This window comes from Pseudopipra pipra, chromosome 4 (genome assembly GCF_036250125.1).
Source record: "Pseudopipra pipra isolate bDixPip1 chromosome 4, bDixPip1.hap1, whole genome shotgun sequence".
Lineage (NCBI taxonomy): Eukaryota > Metazoa > Chordata > Aves > Passeriformes > Pipridae > Pseudopipra > Pseudopipra pipra.
Genome location: NC_087552.1, coordinates 47,481,236 through 47,501,965, shown reverse-complemented (window position 1 = coordinate 47,501,965; position 20,730 = coordinate 47,481,236). Strand labels below are relative to the sequence as shown.

The following is a 20,730-nucleotide window of genomic DNA, read 5'->3' as shown; positions in this document are numbered from 1 at the left end:
TATGGCTTTTTCTAGATAGTCTTATCTTGTTACAGAGTAGTTCATATGGTACCTAATGTCTGAGTTCCTTCTCATTTAAATAGTTTATCTGGTTTGTGGTAGGAAAAAAATCCTCTGTATATCTTCAGTTGAAATATCCAACAGCACTATTGACTGGAGCTATTGTAATAAAGTGTGGAGCTTCCAGGGATGATAAGAATATGACTTGTGCAGATAATAATAATAATATTATTATCTGGATAACAAATCAGTGGGAAGAATAGAAGCTTTGGTTCCCAGATCTGCCTCCAAGTTTCTGTCTTTATTCAGAGTGGTATCCTCTACTAGTAGAGATCTGGTGATACATAAAAGAGGGAACTGCAGGGAGGATACTTTTCTTCATTATTTATTTTTGTTTAACCATGAATTCAATATTGTTGCCTCTAAAAGTGTTACTAATAGACTGTGCCCACATATGAGGACTGCAAACTTAAATTTCAAACAAAACTTGTCCTAGATTTAAACTTGTAGCAGTTATACTTCTCAAATATCTCTGAACTACCAGGTAAGTAGTTTATGAAAGAACTGGTTTGGGAATGCTTCTGCCCTGGAGTTTGTCATGGTTGTTAAGACAATTCTCAATGTTAAGATATTCTCTCACAGAGACTCTCTGTGAGAGAAACTGGTTGTAAGCCACAGGGGACGATTTCCAAAGTGTGTATGGGAGGAAGGGTATTAATTTTAAACTGGAAAGCAGGACTACTCTATTGTTTACTTGACCTGAATTATGTAGTAGCATGCTTGAATGAATTGCTTTGGTGCTTCTGCTCATCTCCCTAAAATAAGGTCCATGATAACATGATGTAGAACGTAGGTTGGCTGGTACAGGTAATCGTGTCATTACAAATCCAATATTAAAGAAGTTCTATGTCTTTCCTTACATTTTACCTTTGGAAAGCTTCCAAAACCTTGATGCCCTTATGGCTAAAAGTCTTTTGTGTTGCAAATGGCCACAAGTTGTAATGCAGGAGGTTGTTTATACCTGTTGAGATAGTTCTTCATTAATTATATCCCAATATATTTATATATTCTATATATCCAATATATTTATATATTCCAGTGTCTTCCATATTCAGTTTTCCCATATCTGTACCAATCTCTGTTCTCCTTCCTGTGGAATGGCTAGAAACTGCATAAATATTTCAGTTGAGGTGTAATAATAATTCTTATCTATTATGGTAGCAAAATGAGTGCTTTGTGTACCCAAACCACATTAACTTCATATGCTGGTTTTGGCTGGGGCTGAGTTAATTTTCTTCACAGTGGCTGGTGTTTTGGATTTGTGCTGAACACAGTGTTGATAATACAGAGATGTTTTTGTTATTGCTGGGCAGGGCTTACACAGAGCCAAGGCCTTCTATGCTTTTTGTACTGCCACGCTGGTGAGGAAGTTGGGGGTGCGTGGGAGGCTGGGAGAGACACAGCTGGACAGGTGACTCCAGCTGACCAAAGGGATAATCCATACCATATGACATGATGCTCAGTATATACTGCTGGGGTGGAGGAGGAAAAACAAGACGTTTGGAGTGATGGGATTTGTCTTTCCAAGTAACTGTTACATGTGATGGGGCCCTGCTCTCCTGGGAATGGCTGAACACCTGCCTGCCCATGGGAAGCAGTGAATGAATTCTGTGTTTCAGTTTGCTTGTATATGTGGTTTTTGCTTTCCCTATTAAACTGTCTTTATCTCAACCCATGAGTTTTCCTGCTCTTACCCTTCCAGTTCTCTCCCTGATCCCATGATGGAGAGTGAGTGAGCTGCATGGGGCTTGGTTGCTGTCTGGGGTTAAACCACAACACTTCAGTATTTTTATTTTCCTCTTTTCAGTCCTATCGGGACCTGAAAGAAGTGACTCCTGAAGCACTGCAAATGGTTAAGAGAAACTTCGAATGGGTTTCAGAGAGAGTGGAGGTACCTGTTTTTATGAACAACACATTTAGACTTTGATAATTCCACGTCTTCAATTCTGCTGACTTCTTTTCTTTCTCTCCCTCTCCACTCTTCTCCCTAGCTGCTTCTGAAAACAAAGAGCCAGGGCAGAGTTGTGGTGTTGATGGGATCTCCTTCTGACCTCAGTCACTGTGAAAAAATAAAAAAGGCATGTGCAACCTTTGGAATTCCTTGTGAATTAAGAGTGACCTCTGCTCATAAAGGGCCGGATGAAACCTTGAGGATCAAAGCAGAATATGAAGGTAAATGCCAAAGAAATACTGATTTGAATTGAAACAGCATCATGTTCCAGAATGACTTGGCAACCTGAGGATTTATGTGGGGTTTTTCCATTTTCTGTTAAACAGAACACCAAGCTGTTACAACGCTGATTCACACTTGCTAATTGCATAATGACAGACTGTTCTAAGCAGTTTCAGAGTAATGTGTTGTCCTACTGCCCAGCCACAGCTTCCATCCTCTGCTTTTCTCAGTACCAGAACTGCTTTGCCCAAGCCTTGATCACGTTAACACATTTATTGTAGCATCTTGTTGATGATTCCAGCCCTTCTGAAACAAGGAGGAATGATAGTTTCTCTAGTTGACTCTGAATATTATTATGTTATTTACAAAGCAGATGTTGCTCCCATTATGCTTTCCTGCCTGTTTCGTGAAAATATTCTTGCTTATTACTTCAGATGTCCTGAGAAAAAGATGCTTGACTTAAATTATTGTCTTTGCCAAGAAAACTTGACATCTCTTCAAAACTGTTTATAGCTTAGCAGATATGAACTATTTATTTTTGTCCGAGTATACTTTCTACTTAGTGAAACTACAAATGTGAGTTTGTAGTTGAGAAACACTTCCCATAGTTGAGAAACACTTCGAGGTGAACTGTTCAAGATTTAAGGAGAGGAACACCTGAACGATGCCAGAGGTTTAATGGCTATATTCTCTACAAAGCTAAGCAGCACCTCTTTCTCTGATACTGAGATTTCCCCTCAGAGGCAGAGTAAGAAATACTAACTTCAGTTGTGATAAACAGTAGGTGGGATTTAAGGCTGAAAGATTTCTGTAAAGGGGGAAGGTGAACACAAAATTCTAGTGCCATGTAATGGAATTGACAAAACAACTGCAAACAGAACTGTGGACTTGGATAAAGTTCCCGTGAAAGCAGGTGGTAGACAACAAGGTGGATTGCTTATCACTGATTGTCTTCCTGCCCACCAGGAGATGGAATCCCAACAGTGTTTGTTGCAGTCGCTGGCAGAAGCAATGGCTTGGGGCCAGTCATGTCTGGTAATACTGCTTACCCAGTTGTCAACTGCCCTCCACTCTCAGCTGACTGGGGCACTCAGGATGTGTGGTCCTCTCTCAGACTACCCAGTGGTAAGATGATCTTCAGCTTACGCTCCTGTTCTGATCTAGCTCTGTTTTTGTTGTTCTGGTATACACACACACACACGTGGAAAAGTAGCTGGACCAGTACTGAGCAAAGTCTTTAGAAATATGTTGTTTGTAGTCTTTGGACTTCTTCATGACAAAAAGCCCAATAGACAGAGCAAGGATTACATAGGAATAGTCTTTAGAAAAATATAAACCTTGACTTATCCTTGCTAAATATTCCAGTATGAAATTGGAAATAGTACTAATAGGAATTTAAATATTTGAATTTTCTTGCGTTTTCCTTATTACCAAAGATCAAATAATACGTAGGATAGGTGAGACCTCAACACTTAACTATTACGTCAGTGCATTGCTACCTCTATGATTTTTAACTTTGTTAGTGACTTGAATGGATGCTTGGCAAACAGGGGACCCAGAAGTCCGTTACCTCTGTATAAGGGGAGTCATTTGGTTTGATGGCTTTTGGTTTAAAATGCCATGAAGCAGTCATGTTAGAAGTAGTGGAACATGTGGTGCTTTACTAGCTTTAAAACTGGATCATTGCACCTGGAGGCTGAAACAAATCTTAAGTTGTTCTTCAGAGGCAATGTTTTGACTATAAACTATGCTTTAATAAGTGGCATTCTCTTCTCTGCAGGTCTTAGCTGTCCTACTACTCTGTCACCTGAAGGAGCTGCTCAGTTTGCTGCCCAGATATTTGGGTTAAACAACCATTTGGTGTGGGCCAAACTGCGATCAAGCATGTTAAACACCTGGATCTCCTTGAAGCAGGCTGACAAAAAACTTAGAGAGTGCTCCTTGTAAATCATACTAACAAGTGACTATTATTAGTTACACAAAGAAAACGGCGTGCATATTCATTCATATTAGGATTTATATTTGAATGAGCTCAAAAGTCCTGCATCATTTCTTGCAGAAGAAAGCATTGTTAGAGCAGAAGATGAAGTCTGTGTCCTCATCCTTCCCTTGTGTATTTTTTTAATATAACAACTAAGTAGATGGGGAAGTAGTACTTTAGATATCTCTTTCTGTTGCTCCAAAATGGTGCTGTTCTGCTTTGTAGTTTATACTACAATGTCAAAAGAATGATTTGGTGCGCTCTTAAATAGAATTCAGCTAGTCTTCTGTATTTCTGTAACAGTGATATTCTTCCGTACTATTAATATATGTCTTGAACCTTATTAATTCAACTGGACTGCTGACTAAAGCCAGTGCTGTTCTGCTTGCAATGATGGTATGCTTTCTTTAGCAATAAAATGGCAACATCTGCTGTATTAATGGGAAAAGGGGGTGGAAAAATATTTTAAGAGCCTGAAATAAATACATGCCTTATTTAAAAAATATATATACATACATGTATCTTTTTTTAAAATATGTGTGTGTATATGTACCCCACTGCTATCTTTTGGAATGATGTGATGTTCATAAGAAGTTATAAATACAACTGGCTTAAGTGACCTGTAATTTGGCTTGTTGCCTGTTTGCTGTAACTTTTGCCTAGTCTGGGCTTTGCCCTTTTAAATACTAGGTAGATCTCTACTTTCAGTAGTTCTACAGGGCCTATGTGATTATGTCTTCATACATTTCAATTACTCTAGCTATTATATATCTCTATTTCCTCACTCTGTTTCTATGGAAACTTTACTGAACTGAAGAGGGGAATAAATACTAAAGCAACAAACTACTGGGGGGAAATCTAAGCATGACTTGTCTTTGCACACACCAGTCTTATGAGTAGGTACGATTCTAACAAATATGCAATTAACTCAACGTATGTAACACTTATGCTTTCACAACTATAAATAAACTACTGAATGCAAAGCTGCCTTATGGAGACTTCTTGAAAAGTACACTCAGAAGTAGCCATCAGCTCTGGTATATGGCTTTAGGACTTCAAGCTAGTGATAAAAAGCTTATGCACTAAAACCTGCCAGGAATGCTATTATGTGACAGCCTTCTGGAAGATACTCTGCTATTGATAAAGTGTCTCAGTGTTACAGGAAGCTGCATTGCTTTGTTCCTAAAGTACTGCTCTATGATGGTGTAGAACTTCAGGCTTACCCCTAATGTGAGTAACTGGATTAAATGCTGCTGCTGGCCTTCTTCACAGAAGGGACTGCATCTTAGGCGTATTTGTATAGAAGAGCTCTGAGCAGTGCTCCCTTAAATGCAAGGGTTTTAAATTGGTCAAAGCTTACACTAAAGCAAAACAACTAAAACACTTCTTAGGCTTGAGGGCAGTTGCTTTTCTAATAAATTTTTAAGTGAAGTATCAATAATAGTGAGAGCTAGTGCTGAACGAAGAGGTTGAAATTCCTTTGTGGCATACTATCACTGACTTAGAAGTGAAGATCCTCAAGACTGCAATTTTTTTCAGCGAGCAAGCTATTTCCCAAGTTTGTACTTGCCTGCATACTTAACCGTGGCATAGCTGAAAGCATGCTGTCAGCTAGCTCTCCTACCAAGACAGTGGTATTAACTTTGCCTATTAGAAGAATTAATGGGTGAAAAGACTCCCATGCTCTTAGTTTGCTTGGGTAAGTGAACTGGATCATCTTATCTTGTAATCAGACAAGCACCAAAGCCAACAACTTTAAAGGAGATTGCAGCACTTCTTTCTCCTGGTGGCAGTAGTCTGCTAGCTCAGCTACATAACAAAACAATACACAGCCTGAGGGTGAAGTTACACAAGAGGTGAAGGTGTCATTTCCTATTCCTCTCTAGCCAGCACTACACTGGGTGTTGGCTCTGATGGGTAATCAACCTGACAAGCTTATTAGTCACCTGACCACCCTACCACCACGGTGAGACAGACAACTGCAGCCAGCCACTGCTCTCTTCTTCCACCTTACATTGCTGTGCTGTTTTGCTTTTTCTGTACAGTCTTCCCCCCTGTAATAAAAATTAGTAACAGATGATGATTTTACACCTGGAATATTCTGTTCAGTCTCTAGTTACCTTTCTCAAATTACTTTCACTCTGATTATACAAACTTCATTTGTAAGATTGTGCCAATTTATCTTGGGCATGAGCATGCAAGTGCTTTAGTTGCCATAGAAATGGTCATTCTTCAGCTTTTGGATGGGGTGGGTTGCTTGTTTTTTTTTTTTTTTTGTGCAGTCTGTACTGAACTCTCGGAAGCAAATCCTTGCTTGAGCAGCTGCCTTGCAAAGAAGCAGTAAGATAAGCAACCAACATAAACAGTGTGTTGCTGTGATCAGCAGACAAAACCTGCAAAGTCTATCATATCTGCAAGGACTTAATGTAGTTGTCCTAAAGGCCAAAACGTTCAGTGGTTTAGTTCAGCTGGAACTTCTTCACAAAGTTTTTGCTGTGAAATGAACATAATTCCCCATGATTCAGCATTTCAACTATTACATTGATGCAATAACCTGAAAATTGCTTCAGTCAGAAATTGCTCTTGTAGCCCTTGCGCTTTTTTTGGATTTTAAAAACAATCCCAACAAATTCTTACTTTAAAAAGTGCTTTTATCTTCACAGAAAGTATTACATAGAGCAGTTACCGAAGTTTATTTGTATTTTGTAAATTGAGTTGGAATACCTGTAATGGAAGTCTAATTTTTGAGCATCCGCTGTGGAACCTAGGACCCTGGATTAGATCATGTCCTAATTAGCAGAGTTGCCTGCTCAACAGTATATGTTCTTTAAAGATATTAGCAAAGAACTTTTTGGACTTAGCAGAGGGAAGTGCTGAGGGCAGAACTTGGTTTACATCCTACATTACTTCAGGTACAGGTGAGTGGCACCTGGTGCTCAGTTTTTATATCACATTGTTTCCAAAAAAATCCAATCCCCCCAAAAAACATTCAGGAAAATGAGGGGGAAATCAAGTCACAGCTCCCACTGGTTTGTCATCCATCCACAGCTCAAAGGTTAAAGTGCCTATCTGGAAGACAGAAAGTATGGTTTCAATATCCACTGCCTGGGGGGAGCTGTAAAAGTGAGTTGAAGGCTGAGGATGTGCTTTAGGCTTCTTGGGGATGGCATTAAGGCAGTCTTTGTTTTAAACTAATTCACACTCAAAGAAAAATCATGACTGTTCCCTCACTAGAGTGGCCATTTGGACCTTTTCTCACAGCCCCAGTGATTTCTTTAGCCATGCAACTTAATTGTGAAATAGTGTCGGAAATCTTGAGCCATGTTTTAAAACAAAATCAGAGGTGCCAGTTGCATTGTATTTGGATTGTGTTGCAGTTGGCATGTCATGCATTTTCAGAGCACACTTCTTGTTCAAAACTTCCAAAAGCATATGCATGAGAATGATCAATTTCTGGGCTCAGACAAAAATAAGGTGTAAAGGTTGTTTGAACAATCAAGACTTGTTTCAAGGTACATACAAGAGGAGAAAGCTTTCAAGTTTCACAGATGGTTGATAAAAAGCAAAATAAAAAAATCCAACACAAACCCTGAATTTCTGGCATAGTTTAATTACCTCTAGAATGATGCTGCAGTTCCAGTTCCCAAATCCCTGTTCCATTTCAGATCTAAGTGTGCGCATTCAAAGCTCCTCAGTGTTGCTGTGCAATGGCTCCCTGGGCAAGAGGGACCTAAAGTCACTTAAGCACCCACTGTCCTGCTTTTGCAGAAGCACTTTAGGTCTTAACAAGGCAGAACAGCCTGGTACTCATCAAAGCCTTATCAGGATACACAAAGTCCCCCATATACACAAAACATAACCTGCACTCTACTACATGTTAGAACAGACACCCTGGTTATAAGCAATTTGGTCACCTTTCTGCTGGGGGAAAGGACAAAACTTTTCCCTTAATTCTTAGAAGAGTGCTTTTACCACCACAGGCATGCAGAGACCTGTAGGAAGGGAAGATCTTAATTTCCCTTTTTACCTCCACACTGTCTCAGTTTATTTCCTTAAATAACCACAACAGAGGTTGCCTCTAGAGCTTTGGGTTTCTGCCTCAGGAGTCTTGTAGCAGGCCTCAGACGGGTTCTGTTAACTTTCTTCTGTATGGACATCATGATGACTACAAAATGTCAGTTCAACTAGAGTGGGGAGCTTTCTGCAGGATTTACTTCCTGAAGAGTATACTCTGAGTGTAAAGATCTTAGAAGACTTGTTGTTCCATGTGGAAGGTAAAATTCAAAGCATCTTTTAAGACGGAATCAAGATGTATTTGCATGGAACTTGGTAAAAGAATTAACTGTAACAGCTTTTCTCTCTCCCCTCCTGCTGACAGATGTCATCACCAGTAGGAGGGTATCTTCACAGAAAAACAGTACAGCAAACAAGTTGCCAGAAGCTCGACAGATGCTTGTGAATATCAAGCATCAAGTTCAAGTCTTTTTCAAGGACAGAGCTTTCCACAGAAAAGAACGGGCTGTCCTTCACAGGCACTCGTTGCTTCCCAGACTTTGGGACTTCATCTAGCAGGCAGCAGTCGGCTGAAACGTCTGATAAATGGGTCTGATACACTGGCAGGGGAAATAGGAGGGGCTGTGGCAGTCCCCACAAGGAGCCCTCAGTCAGAACTGAGTCAGGTCTGATGCAAGAGGGGGAAAAATAAAAATATAAAAAAAGGATAAAAGAAACATCACCGCTCTCCCCTCCCCTTACAGCACTGTTAGGAACAAGGTAGTAGCCCACTTTGCCAAGCCCCTTGTATAGCTCTTTATGCTGATAAAAACATTCCGAGCTGACAGACCAGAAAGTTCTTGAGTGCAAGGAACCAACAGTCACTCAAATAGATAATATAATTAAGTATTTTAAGATGCCAAGCTCCAGAGAATTTCTGTTTGGATTGGAAAGTGACTGTATTTGTCTTAATACAGCACAGCCTCCAGTTTCCCATTACATCATTTCCCTTTTCTAACACACTAAACATCTAGTAAATGGCTAGCTTCCCAGCTAGTACAGGTTCATATTCAGTCTGCTTTAAAAGTTATTTCCAATATAGGACATTCTTCCATCTTAATTACCAAACGAAATCAAACCCCTCAACTAGAAGTGTAACGACTTCTTTAGCAACTGCTTTCTCTCCAACATTCAAAACTTTCTGTCCTAGAGAGCCTGCCACATCCTCATAAGTGCTCCTGACTCCAATGAAGCTACATCATACTATCACTAGTGCAATTATTTTTTTAAATCTATGGTGAAATCCCACTATTGGCCTTTCCTTGTAAAAGCAGTCACAGTTATGAGCGTCCAGGAAAGTATAACTTCACAAAAAAAAATCAAGGCTCAGTGAACTCTGTTTTGCTTTGTTTTGATAAATGCCTGAGAATAATTTATATCCTGGCATTGAATGCTTTACAGCTTTGGAGTTTTGGGGTTTTTTTGGTTTTGGTTGGTTGGTTGGTTTTTTTTGTTGGTGGTGGTTTTTTGGTGGGTTTTTTTGTTTGTTTGTTTTTGTTTTTGTTTTTTGGGGTTTTTTTGGTTTTGTTTTTAATTTTAGAAAAGCATATAAATGAGAAGACAATGGGCAGATTTCAGTGTGATACCAAGTGGCATGGATACAATCTTCCTTGTACAGGTATCTCTTATCTACTAAGTGGAGTGACCTTCTTCCCATTATAAATCCAGATGTAAATAGCCAGGTCTATACAGTCAAAGTCAGTACTGAAAAAAACATTTTAGCCTTGCACAGGTGCAGGCTGGGCAGTTGTGGTTTGTCTACTGCTCCTGAGGACCTGCTCAAAGCTGAAGTTTAACCGTTCTCTCTGGGAATTGCTGCTGCCCCAATGTCAAGCGAGCAGAGCCTTGCACTATGAGGCTCCCTCATACTCTTGTCCAAAAGACTCAGTTGTGCAGATCAACTGTACCATGTCTCACGTGTAATTATTGTGAGTCTAAAGCAAAATTTGAGTATTTAGTAGATATTTACCCCACCCCACACATACTGAAAGGAATGGGTTAGATCACTTATAAAACCAAAAAGATGACAAGCCTTCTAAAGCCTCTAGCAACATTTGAATCTGACCTCATCTTTCGTGGGGTTCAGAGCAAACACTTCTTCCTAGAGAACTAATGTTCTAGCATAGCTTCAAGTTCCCCCCCCCCCCCAATATCTTACAACTATCTTTGCATACTGTCCTTAAAGAAACTTAGGACCAGTAAAAGGCCCATGGAGAAATGATTTGCTAGAATGACTGTGACAAATATTTGCCAATTGCCAAAAGAAAAGTCAAGTTAGATGGAGAAACGTGAAGTTGCCATTTCATACCAAGAAAGCTGAAGTTTCTAAACATAGAGTTCATTGGTTCTCTCCAAGGGCTCAAAGTTGTTACAGAAAATGACACAAATTTGGTAAGAGTAACGAGACTAGAGGTGAATATTAATCATAAACTAAGAATTTCAGCGAGATCTCTGGCCACAACTTAGCAAAACTGGGAACAGGTCCTTGCCAGAAACATCTGAAAAATACACATCACTTCTGGGCAGACAGTTCTCAGTACAGTGACTCCAAACCCTCATGTTGAAGTTTAGGACCTTTCTCATACTAACATACATGCACATTCAATTCACTTATAGCTATTTACAGATCACCAATCTTTTGAGACACATTTAGTTTTGTTCTCACACTTACATAAAGAACATTTCTCCATCAACTTGTCGATCATATGACTGAAAGAAAGCACAATCTTGTAAATAAGGTGCCCCAACAATAACTTGGGGTAGCTTTTGTTGGCTGGTCCAAGGGTGCTGCCCAGCGAAGGAAACCTCCTTTTGTCATGAGAGAAAACGAGAGCTTGACAATTCTCTTGGCTGTTGCTCCTCATCAGGTAAGTCTAATCATTAGAGGTTGTACCTTGCCTATACAGCAAGTGAGCTTTCCCCTCTTCCCTATGCCTAGTTCACTTGCATTCTGCTCAGGCCTAATTACACTGATTTTCAACCTTATTATAATAATAAAAGGTGATCAAACTTTATCCTTAGTTGCTATTTATTGTTTGACAGCTAAAGAACCCTTGCTGTGTGATGGGGGGGGATAAAAAAAATAATTGTAAGAATAAGAAAATACTCCCAAAATTCAAAGTATGATGTACAAAGTACAGCATAGTGTCTCTCCAAGATACTTACTGAAAGGGCTATGCAAACATTCAGTCAAGCTTGTTTTACTGTCTCATTCTAACTGCACAAAGTGATAAAATCTGGTCCACAAAATATTCACTTAAAAAAATTCCAACTCAAAAAACCTCTTAAAAATCTTTTGTCCCCACTCTTAATTTTCTATCATTCCCAATAGCACATACAATAATCACGTCTGTGGAATAGCTACCAAAGAGTATACTTACAACCAGCCTCAATGCAATGTGTGTTAAACACAGTTACTTTCCTTTTTATTTTGTTGCTGTTTCCTTTTAATAATGTTTTACCTTACGTAGTTGATACAATTCCAGAAATAGAACACACTCAGGCACAGGACAGTGCAAGCCAACTGATACTTTATCTGAATTTTTACCTTATTAAAAAGTCATGGGAATGTATAAAAACATTTAGAAACCACATCTTCCAGCAGAGTAGGGAATACTGAATTTCAAAACTCAAGCTCTTGGTAAGAAGAAAAAAAAATTACCACTAGTTTATTTGGATATTTCCAGCCTGGCTACAGGGGCTTTTTGCCACCAAGGTAAAAAAATCCTGCCACCTACATTCTTAAGAAGATCATGGTGATGCAAAGATTAAGTTTCTAAAGTTACAACATATGGAAGTGGAGAAATAGAGGATTCCATTTCTTCTTTTATTATGCAAATAAAGTGTTCTAAATATTAATCCAGGACTTTATTTGTACCATAAACGGAAAATTTACCCTAGATAGAAAACCACATTAGAAATGATCCAGCAGATTTTAGGCTGCCTATAATATCTCAAACCTTGGACCCCTGAAGAGAATAAGGCCAGAGCATCTGACTAACAGGTCTGTGAAATACCTCACTGCTCTGCAAGAACAGATTCCCACAATTTCTAAGGTTTGCGAAATGCAAACTTCATACCTGATTTAAACAAAATAGATAGAAAAGCAGGCCACCAGCAAAAAACTTGTCTGACCAATAATCAGTCTGAGACAGGTACTATAATCAGAAACAGATTATGTACATACCAGTTACGTCATGAAGTGCTCACAACCTTAATGTAGGTTAAACAGCAGCTTCTGGATGTACTTAAGATCCCAGAATAGAAGCATATGAAAAAAGAAAGTGATTTTTAGTTTCTGATAAAGTTTAAAATATTACAAACTTTTAGCTTTTATTGAAAATTAAATATATTAGCAAAAGCAAGATTTAAGAAATATTTTACAAATGATTTACATACAAGAAAGCCAGTATCAGACATATTCACAAATATGCAAACTTTAATTACAAAAAGTACCTATTGGCAGCATGATGCTAACCTTGCCACTGCAGTGTGCTCTACTATTGATATGAATAAGGCATAGAACTCACATTTGCACCAACTTAAAAAGTTCAAATAAAAACTTTAAGCTTTTGAATCTTGGATGCACAACCCCCAACAGACACACGCACGCACACTCTTAAGATTTCTTCTCCTAAGCTCTACAAACTAAGTGTGTGCTCTGGAAGAACTGCCAGCCTGAAAAGTCCAGTAGAAATGTAACTGTACTAGCATTTAGGTTTCAGTTTCCTCTTCAACATGTACAGGCCTAAGTATGTAAACCATATTCACAGTTTAAGTATTTTTAGACAGAAGTACCTTTTTTTTTTGCATTTGTTCCTTAAAATAGGCTCCCAGTTCAGCATACAGTTCATAACGTCACCTATTTTGTGATGCATACAATTACAAGAAACTTAAAAATCTGTGCCTCATTCCTGGTCAAGATAATTCAACAAGAGTAGTAATATCCAACTGTAACATTCAATACTATATTTCAAATATTTGTGCAAACAGCAAAAGAACAGTTGTATGAGGCAAACATTTGCAAAACCTTTAATACCTCCTCAGTGCTGTAAACTTGGACTGTCAGCCTTAAGTCCTGCACTTCCACAGCTTAAAAAAGTCAGTTGCTAAAATGATCAAGTCTCAAAAAGGTTCTCTTCTACATAGTGCAAATTTTAATGTAGATAATGTGAAAAACATATCTAGCTGGATTGACCTTGTGCAATCGTCAGTGGTCTTCTCTCATAGTTGAAGAAAGTGTGCATTCAAAGAACCACGTGGTTCAGGAAGTGGGGAGGGTGGAGAGGAGAGAAAAAACAGTTCCATTACACTTCTCAAACCAGTACTAAATGTGCAAAGGCAGCAAAAATTCCAGCTGCTACTACAACCAGAACAGAGTAACTTTTCAGGAAGACCCAGGCGGTTAGTCACTTGGACTGGTCTCTAGAAAAATATGTGAGTATATGTTGGATTTTTATCAGACGGTCTTTTAAAGACATCATGGAGAGAACTGACAGCTGGTATCTGGGATCTACTGGGAGAACAGCTAGAAGCCACCAACACCAAGCAGGACCATTGGGCATTGCCTAAAAATAAAAGATAAGTTGGTTACCCATAACCAATGTTGTATAGTTGACTACCATGAAAACATCAAAAGATAAAGTCATCAATGACCAAGACTACTTTAAAGTTTGATACTAACTACAGAATTCCAGATCCGTGAGATAAGAAGAGTGCTCAAGGGGTCTCTTCTGATCCCTCCTGAACTGAGAAGTCAAACAAAGTACACTTAAACTAGGCTGGATAAAGCAATTATTTTTAATATAACATAGGAAGCAGAAGCTCACAGCTTCCTTGGGAAAAGATGGTTAGGTATAAGACAGTCACCTAATAACAAACTTCTCCGATAAAAATTAAACCCAATACCTGTCATGCTATTCTTAAGGCTTGAATATTTACGAAGCTTAATATTTTCATTAAAATTATCTTTATTTGATCACCTCCCAATTGCACTCCCTTTTTCATTAGCTCCTACACAGAGCAGCACTACTTAATCACTTTCTTCTAAGCTGTTAAAACATACTCTGTAACTTTTTCCTGTACTTTATTTAATTACCAACACGAAGCATTAGATGTCAGGCCATGAACTGAACATAATACTCCTCAGCAGAGATCTTATCACTGCAGAAAAGATTAATCACCTCGAATGATTTGCAAAAATATTACTAATAGCGGTACACTCCAAGATGATATTTCCTCACTTTCAGCTGTATCACACAGCTTTGATTTGTGTCCTATTATAAATCTCAGGTACACACCCACAGTATTGCTGCCCTACCAGTTACTGCAGTTTTGTACATATATTCCTCTTTCCTAGTATGTTGTTTCCAATCTATTTTTTTATTTAATTGTTCTAAAATCACTTCTGAATTCATGCACTGTCCTCTAGAGCATCTACAGTCCTCCCAGACTGGTTAATATAGCCTCATAAAAGTATACAGCAGATGGGTGAGGGACAAGCTCCCATAAGATCCCAATCCACATATAATTCTGCTTTGAAAGTCAAATTTTACATGTTTTTAATTACTTTTCTACAGCCTCCAGTCTCTCAGGATGTCACAAACCTTCGGTAATTGTTGCATTATAACCATTAAAATAGACTGCTGCAGCTAGTTTCTTAAGAAACATTTGTCAAATCCTAGCAGCTGCAGAAGTTTATGGCACTAGCTTAGAAAGGAGGAAAGTGTTATTTGTGATTAACTCTTTGCCTGCATATGGCAGTTTCAGTTTCTTCCCTGACTTTCACAGGGAATAAAATTCAAGGTTTTTTTCACTTTAAGTTCTAACAGCTTTACACAAACAAACAGTTTAAATCTTACTAGAGTTTAAAGTGCTTTCAGTTTACTAGTTTTATTTTTATCTCCACTGCAGCATACCATCTTTTCCTGCAAAAACTGACGACCAGTGACAGAATTGCTTTTTGTTGCTCATCAAAAGAGAAACGAGGTGCAAGCCTTATCGTCTTTGAAGCTGGGAAAAAAGTGGTGGGATTTTTTTTTTAATGCTTAGCAGTTGTTAACAGGGTTTTTATTTCTTGAAATAAGCACCTAATAATTGATATTATTTGAGTCTCACCTGTATATTTTCCTCCCTGTCAGGCATTGGCCCGAAGTGCTGAAGAATCTGAGTGCGAAATTTGTTCCTTAAGTTTTGGAACCAACTGCAGGCCTGATTGTAAACAAAATTGTGAAGCTCTGTCAATTTCTTTAGTTCTTCTTCATCAGCAACCTATAGGAGGAAAGTTATGAAAATATGATTAGTGATAAAGAAACAATAAGGTGTTTAAACTAACATCAAAAAACCATTCCATTTCAACTATATTTAGATACATTTCTTGCTTTCTCCTAAACCTTGATTACCAATGACTGAATAGTAAAGAAATCTTGCAATATTTTTAAAGTTACAGCTTCAAACTACTGCTTAAACAAAAAACTATAGTATTTCTTAGTTGCTTTATAATAAAAAATTAAGCTAGGTGCCATTTATTCCACGTGCTGGCACTGAATCTTCCAGCGGTCTAGAGACTGAAAAATTTGAAACGGAGCTCTTAAGAACAAATCAAGCAAAAATCTTCATATATTAATACTACTAAATATTTAGACAGCATTCTGGATACCTTAACATCTTCCAAATATTCAATGTCTGCAGTGCAATAACCATCTTTCATCCCTCTCTGTAAAACTCTAAATCTCTTTCCACCAACTGTATCAACAACAGACCGTCCATCAGGTAGAAAATGAACGTTCCTTATTTGCAGCATGCAACCATAATCTGCAAAACTACAAAAGAGACCTTGTAAGTAATTCAATTACACACTTCTGAAAGGACACTTTTTTAATTAAAAAAGACATAAGAGATGAGAAGCTTAGATTCAGAATGTAAACCTACCCATTTTGAGAATCACTTATGCACATCCCAAACTGTTTAGTTCCAGTTTCCATACTCCTGCGAATCATGAGTCGGTATCTTGGCTCAAATACATGTAGAGGGCAAGGCACAGTAGGATATGCCATAGTGCAAACAAACATGGGAACATTCTTGGTCAAGCTTCAAGAGAACATCAAATGAAATAAGTGGCTTCAAAATCTAAACACTGAGCTATGCCAAGATAAAACATTTTTTTCAGTATGTTTGCTATGTGTGAGGTCATAAAGCATGGGTAGTAACTTTCAAAGTTTAAGCACTTTATAGAAACTTTCATAAAAAATAAAAACATGTAACAGTGACTCAATACCTACATACTGATTTGTATAAACACACTGGACAGTAAGCCTCATAGTTATCTAGCTACTGAGTAGAGTATCTAGTCAGTGAATGAAGGGCTCAGTTTTGGGGACAGGAGTGCTAGGTACTTTTTTCCTTTTTGTTTTGAGCCATACAAGCCATTATGCTCTCAGAAACATAGTATTCCTGGAACTAAAAAGATGTAGCAGTAACTACACAGTAGCTACAGTCACCATTTAGACTATTCTCCAGGAGGGACTCCCGATCACAAATGCAAGGTACCTTGCAATATGGTACCTTGCAATATGCTTCAGCAGATGTAATTGAAAAACAAAATATTTTTTTCATGCTATTTTATCAGGTATGTATAGTTGATAGGTGATACAAACAAGTTATTATTAAAACATTACCAAGGATTTAATTTTAATACCTTTCAGACTGCAAAAAATAATTCTACTGGATGGATTCTGTTATGTAAGTTGCATGAGCTGCAGTTTTAAATAGTTTTTCAACATTCCTATCTACAATACATAATGCTTTATGTATCTGAAGAACTCTCCCTCGTGAGATAAATACCACAATTACAAAAAAATCCCAACTATTTCTTTTGATCACATCTCTCTTCATGAACTGGTTTGCAAGAAATTCAAGTCTCTAAGACTCTGCAGTCAGTTGAAGAGGACAATTCCATGAACAGCAAAGCTAAAACCAAAGCTCCATGACAGTGCATGCAAAAAGAGGAATGGAAGGGAAAACGTATTTCACAGAATCATTGAATGGCCTGAGTTGGAAGTGACCTTAAAGATCATCTAGTTCCAACCCCTCTGCTGTGGGCAGGGACACCTTCCACTAGACCAGGTTGCTCAGAGCTCCATCCTATCTGGCCCAACCCAACCTAACGGCCTTCTATGGAGTGACTACATCAGTGGACAAGGGAAAGGCTACAGCTGTCATTTATCTGGACTTCCTGTAAAGCTTTTGACATGGTCCCCCACAACATCTGTCTCTCCAAACTGGAGAGATGGATTTGATGGGTGCAGTGTTAGATGGGTAAGAAAGTGGTTGGAATGGCTGCATCAAGAGAATAGTGGCCAATGGCTGAGTCCCAGGGGATATCAGTGACAAGTGGTGGCCCTCAGGCATCCATATGGGGAGCTGCACTGTTTAATATCTTCATTAATCACACAGATGAAGGGATTGAGTGCACCCTCAGCAAATCTGCTGATGACACCAAGCTGAGTGGTGTGGTTGACAGATCTGAAGGATGGGATGCCACCCAGAAGGACCTGGACAAGCTTCAAACTCCTTCTTGCATCCATAATATACCATTATTAATAACCACAAAAATAAGAAAACATTTCTATAAAGGATTTCCATACTAATTTCTCAAGTTTCTCAAGACAGCAAGCTTACTTGGAGTGTTCAGCAGTTTCTTCAGCATGAATTCTTTTTCTCTCATATAATTCGTCAGACAAATATTTCATTATTAATTCCTCCAGCAGTTCTGTGATACTGTATTTTCTGCTTGCAAGGTACTGTAAGCAATTTCAAAAAACACATTAATATTTCTTTTCATATATATTAAAAAAACATTTCAGAAAATGCAGCTTTTATTTAAAAATATGATCTAGGACGTGTCTTAAAACCCATGAAAACTTACAGCTCTGAAGTTCTTATGTTTCATTGCTTAACACCTAAGGATACTCCAATATTTGAAAATTAGATTCTCTTCGTGAGTTCTTAGTGTCTGACACATTTAGTGTCTAACTTGATTTGTAGTTCTGTGCTTACCAGAGACAGAACTGTTTTCCTAGGATATACAAACATACAAACAGGGGAAGTGTACAGAAATCACAGAGAGGTTTAACCGAATACTTACCAAAGTTTATGAATACGCAGGATTTAATTACATCAGTAAAGTAGATGGTCACAGAAACATAAACCCCCTAAGACCCTGAGGAAAATCTAATCAACTTGTATTGAAAAAGTTTGTCTCAAGTTTTTCCATTCTAGCAGCAATCCAAAAGCCAAGCAAAACCAAGTTATTGGGTTCAAGTGAAGCAGCCTTTAAAATTATACAATATTTGTATTTGTAAGCTTTACTGAGAAACAATACCTCTTTCAAGCTCTCCTTACAGAGTGGACACTGTGGAGCATGATCTAAACATCGTTCCAAACAACCTTTGCAAAAAGTATGTCCACAAGGGGTTGTAACTGGCTCAAAGAATAGCCTGAAACAAAATTATTAGAATTTAGATCCTATGGCCAGCGTGTCTTTTGCTAAAAGAGTCAATGATTAACCTCTTTAAAAGACTAGGTATACTACAACAAAGCAGAGAAAAATTAATTCCATGTCTCCTTATTCTACTTTTTCCTCTATACTGCAGTTTGTTTCCACTTACTTCATCACTCATTTTTTTGTTTTCTGATGAATCTGGACACATTCCAGCACTTTAAAGTACCTAAACATTTATCCCAAAACACAAAGTTTTTGGTCTTGCTAGAGATTCAGAATACACGAAATGGAGTGATTCTTTGAGAAGCTAAGTTGTTTTACATAGCAGTATTACATACTAGTAACATAACTATGGATAGTTTAGTATACACCATATGTTTTACAGGATTTATTCTGAAAAGCAAGACAATAAGAGGTTTCAAATACAACATCACCTACATTTAAGTAAACTAACATTCTAAAGCATCTACATCTCCCAGACAAATACGAGGTTCACAGGCAATGCTTCTGAGAATTAGCTTTTCCAAAATAATACTTTTATTGACTCAAAAACCCCCTAACATTTAGCAACAAAAGACCCTGTACTTTTACGGTTACCAGTTAACAATGCCAAGTTTAATTTAGAAGGCAACTTGATTAAAATAGTCCTATAGTATACAGTGCTGTAGCAGGTGACATTTAAATAAACACTTAATTTCAGGGATAGAGAAAAGGTGCAATTATTGACTGATAGCAGAATTCATAACAACCTACAGTTCATACACGTAACAGATACGTGCCAAGCACCTGTAACAGAAATACTGCATCAAGGACAAAATCTTACCTCATACATAGAGAGCACTCAAAATCTGATACATCAATCAAATCCCCTGGAATTGTTCCAAAGGCCAGTGTCACATCCCTTTTTGTACTTTCTAAAGAAAAGCAAGACAAAATACTCCTTCAAAGAAAGGCACAAGGCAGTAAATACTTTAAATTTCAAAGTAAGTGACTGTTTACCTCCTTGCTTTTTGTGTTTGTTTCTTCCATCTTCACATACAACTGTATCCTGTTCTGAAAAGGAAAGCTTTCTTTTTAACAAAGCACTTTTTCCTTGGCCAGAGAGAAGAGGTTCAGAAGACACTCTCTTTAAGCCATCTTCCTTGGCAAGGTCTTTTGTTGAATTAAGAGCATGGGCAGACTGTGCACGATTTAAGCCTCCACTGACAGGCTTCAGTACATCTGATCCTCCTGAACTCTGTAATAGTGAGATGAACTGAACTGTATTTTAAGAGTAACACAAATCTAGGTATGTAAGATGTGACCATGCAAAGATATATAAGCCAAACTGATACCCACAGTTAGTTCATTAGTTAACTAGAGAAACTTGTAAGTCAAGACAGTACTCAAATTGGCTTAGCATTACCTATTTAACAATCTTCATCTGCTTCAAAGAGAAGAAAAATTGTATTTCTCTTTATTTTGAAGTCCCTAATATCAAACTTAAGTACTACTTTATTACTTGTTCCAGCTCACTAGAATGAGGAGTTTTAACACTACAAATAAAAATACATTCCTCCCAAGTCATGATTCTTTTCCTCCAATTCAATCACAGAAAGTCAGTATTTACACTGGAAAGTATCAGGGTATCAGCACATCCAGTGTTTGCATATCAGTCAACAACAAAAGTTATCCTAGAATTTTTGTTACCTGCTGAGGACAAAACTGTAAGTTGCAGTAAGATGCAGTCACCTCAGAACCAAGCAGAAAAGGTTTATTTCGAATATGGACTGAATTCCAAGCAGATTCCTTCAGACTCTCACCTAGCTTCTCTGGTGACAAAACATCACACAATGTCTAGAAAAAATAGCTAAATGTCAATTATAAAGAAAAATAGTCTAGACATACTTCTGTTATAAAACTACATACCAAAAGTAAGAAGTTATCCTCATAAATAGATCTTTATTTAAGCAGTAACTAAGA

General features: G+C 37.9%; 2 protein-coding genes across 5 annotated transcripts in view; one reads left to right on the top strand and one right to left on the bottom strand.

The window, feature by feature from the left end:
- PAICS (phosphoribosylaminoimidazole carboxylase and phosphoribosylaminoimidazolesuccinocarboxamide synthase) overlaps positions 1-5,197 on the top strand; it is a 42,887-nt gene extending 37,690 nt beyond the window's left edge. For both annotated transcript variants that reach the window (XM_064652816.1, XM_064652817.1), the window contains 4 exons: positions 1,868-1,951; positions 2,052-2,232; positions 3,200-3,358; positions 4,014-5,197. In XM_064652816.1, the coding sequence (XP_064508886.1) occupies positions 1,868-1,951; positions 2,052-2,232; positions 3,200-3,358; positions 4,014-4,180 (591 nt within the window). In that variant the 3' untranslated portion in view covers positions 4,181-5,197. The remainder of the gene's footprint in view (positions 1-1,867; positions 1,952-2,051; positions 2,233-3,199; positions 3,359-4,013) is intronic.
- LONRF1 (LON peptidase N-terminal domain and ring finger 1) overlaps positions 1,826-20,730 on the bottom strand; it is a 28,086-nt gene continuing 9,181 nt past the window's right edge. The window contains exons 4-13 of one of the 3 annotated variants that reach the window (XM_064652820.1): positions 20,458-20,604; positions 19,768-20,005; positions 19,592-19,682; positions 18,649-18,763; positions 17,946-18,067; positions 16,197-16,355; positions 15,925-16,087; positions 15,384-15,536; positions 12,454-12,513; positions 1,826-8,895 (exon numbers count right to left, since the gene is read on the bottom strand). In XM_064652820.1, coding sequence (XP_064508890.1) covers positions 12,481-12,513; positions 15,384-15,536; positions 15,925-16,087; positions 16,197-16,355; positions 17,946-18,067; positions 18,649-18,763; positions 19,592-19,682; positions 19,768-20,005; positions 20,458-20,604 — 1,221 coding nt within the window. In that variant the 3' untranslated portion in view covers positions 1,826-8,895; positions 12,454-12,480. Of the gene's footprint in view, positions 8,896-12,453; positions 12,514-12,573; positions 13,835-15,383; positions 15,537-15,924; positions 16,088-16,196; positions 16,356-17,945; positions 18,068-18,648; positions 18,764-19,591; positions 19,683-19,767; positions 20,006-20,457; positions 20,605-20,730 lie in introns of those variants that run through there. The other 2 variants (XM_064652821.1, XM_064652819.1) reach the window with 2 other exon arrangements.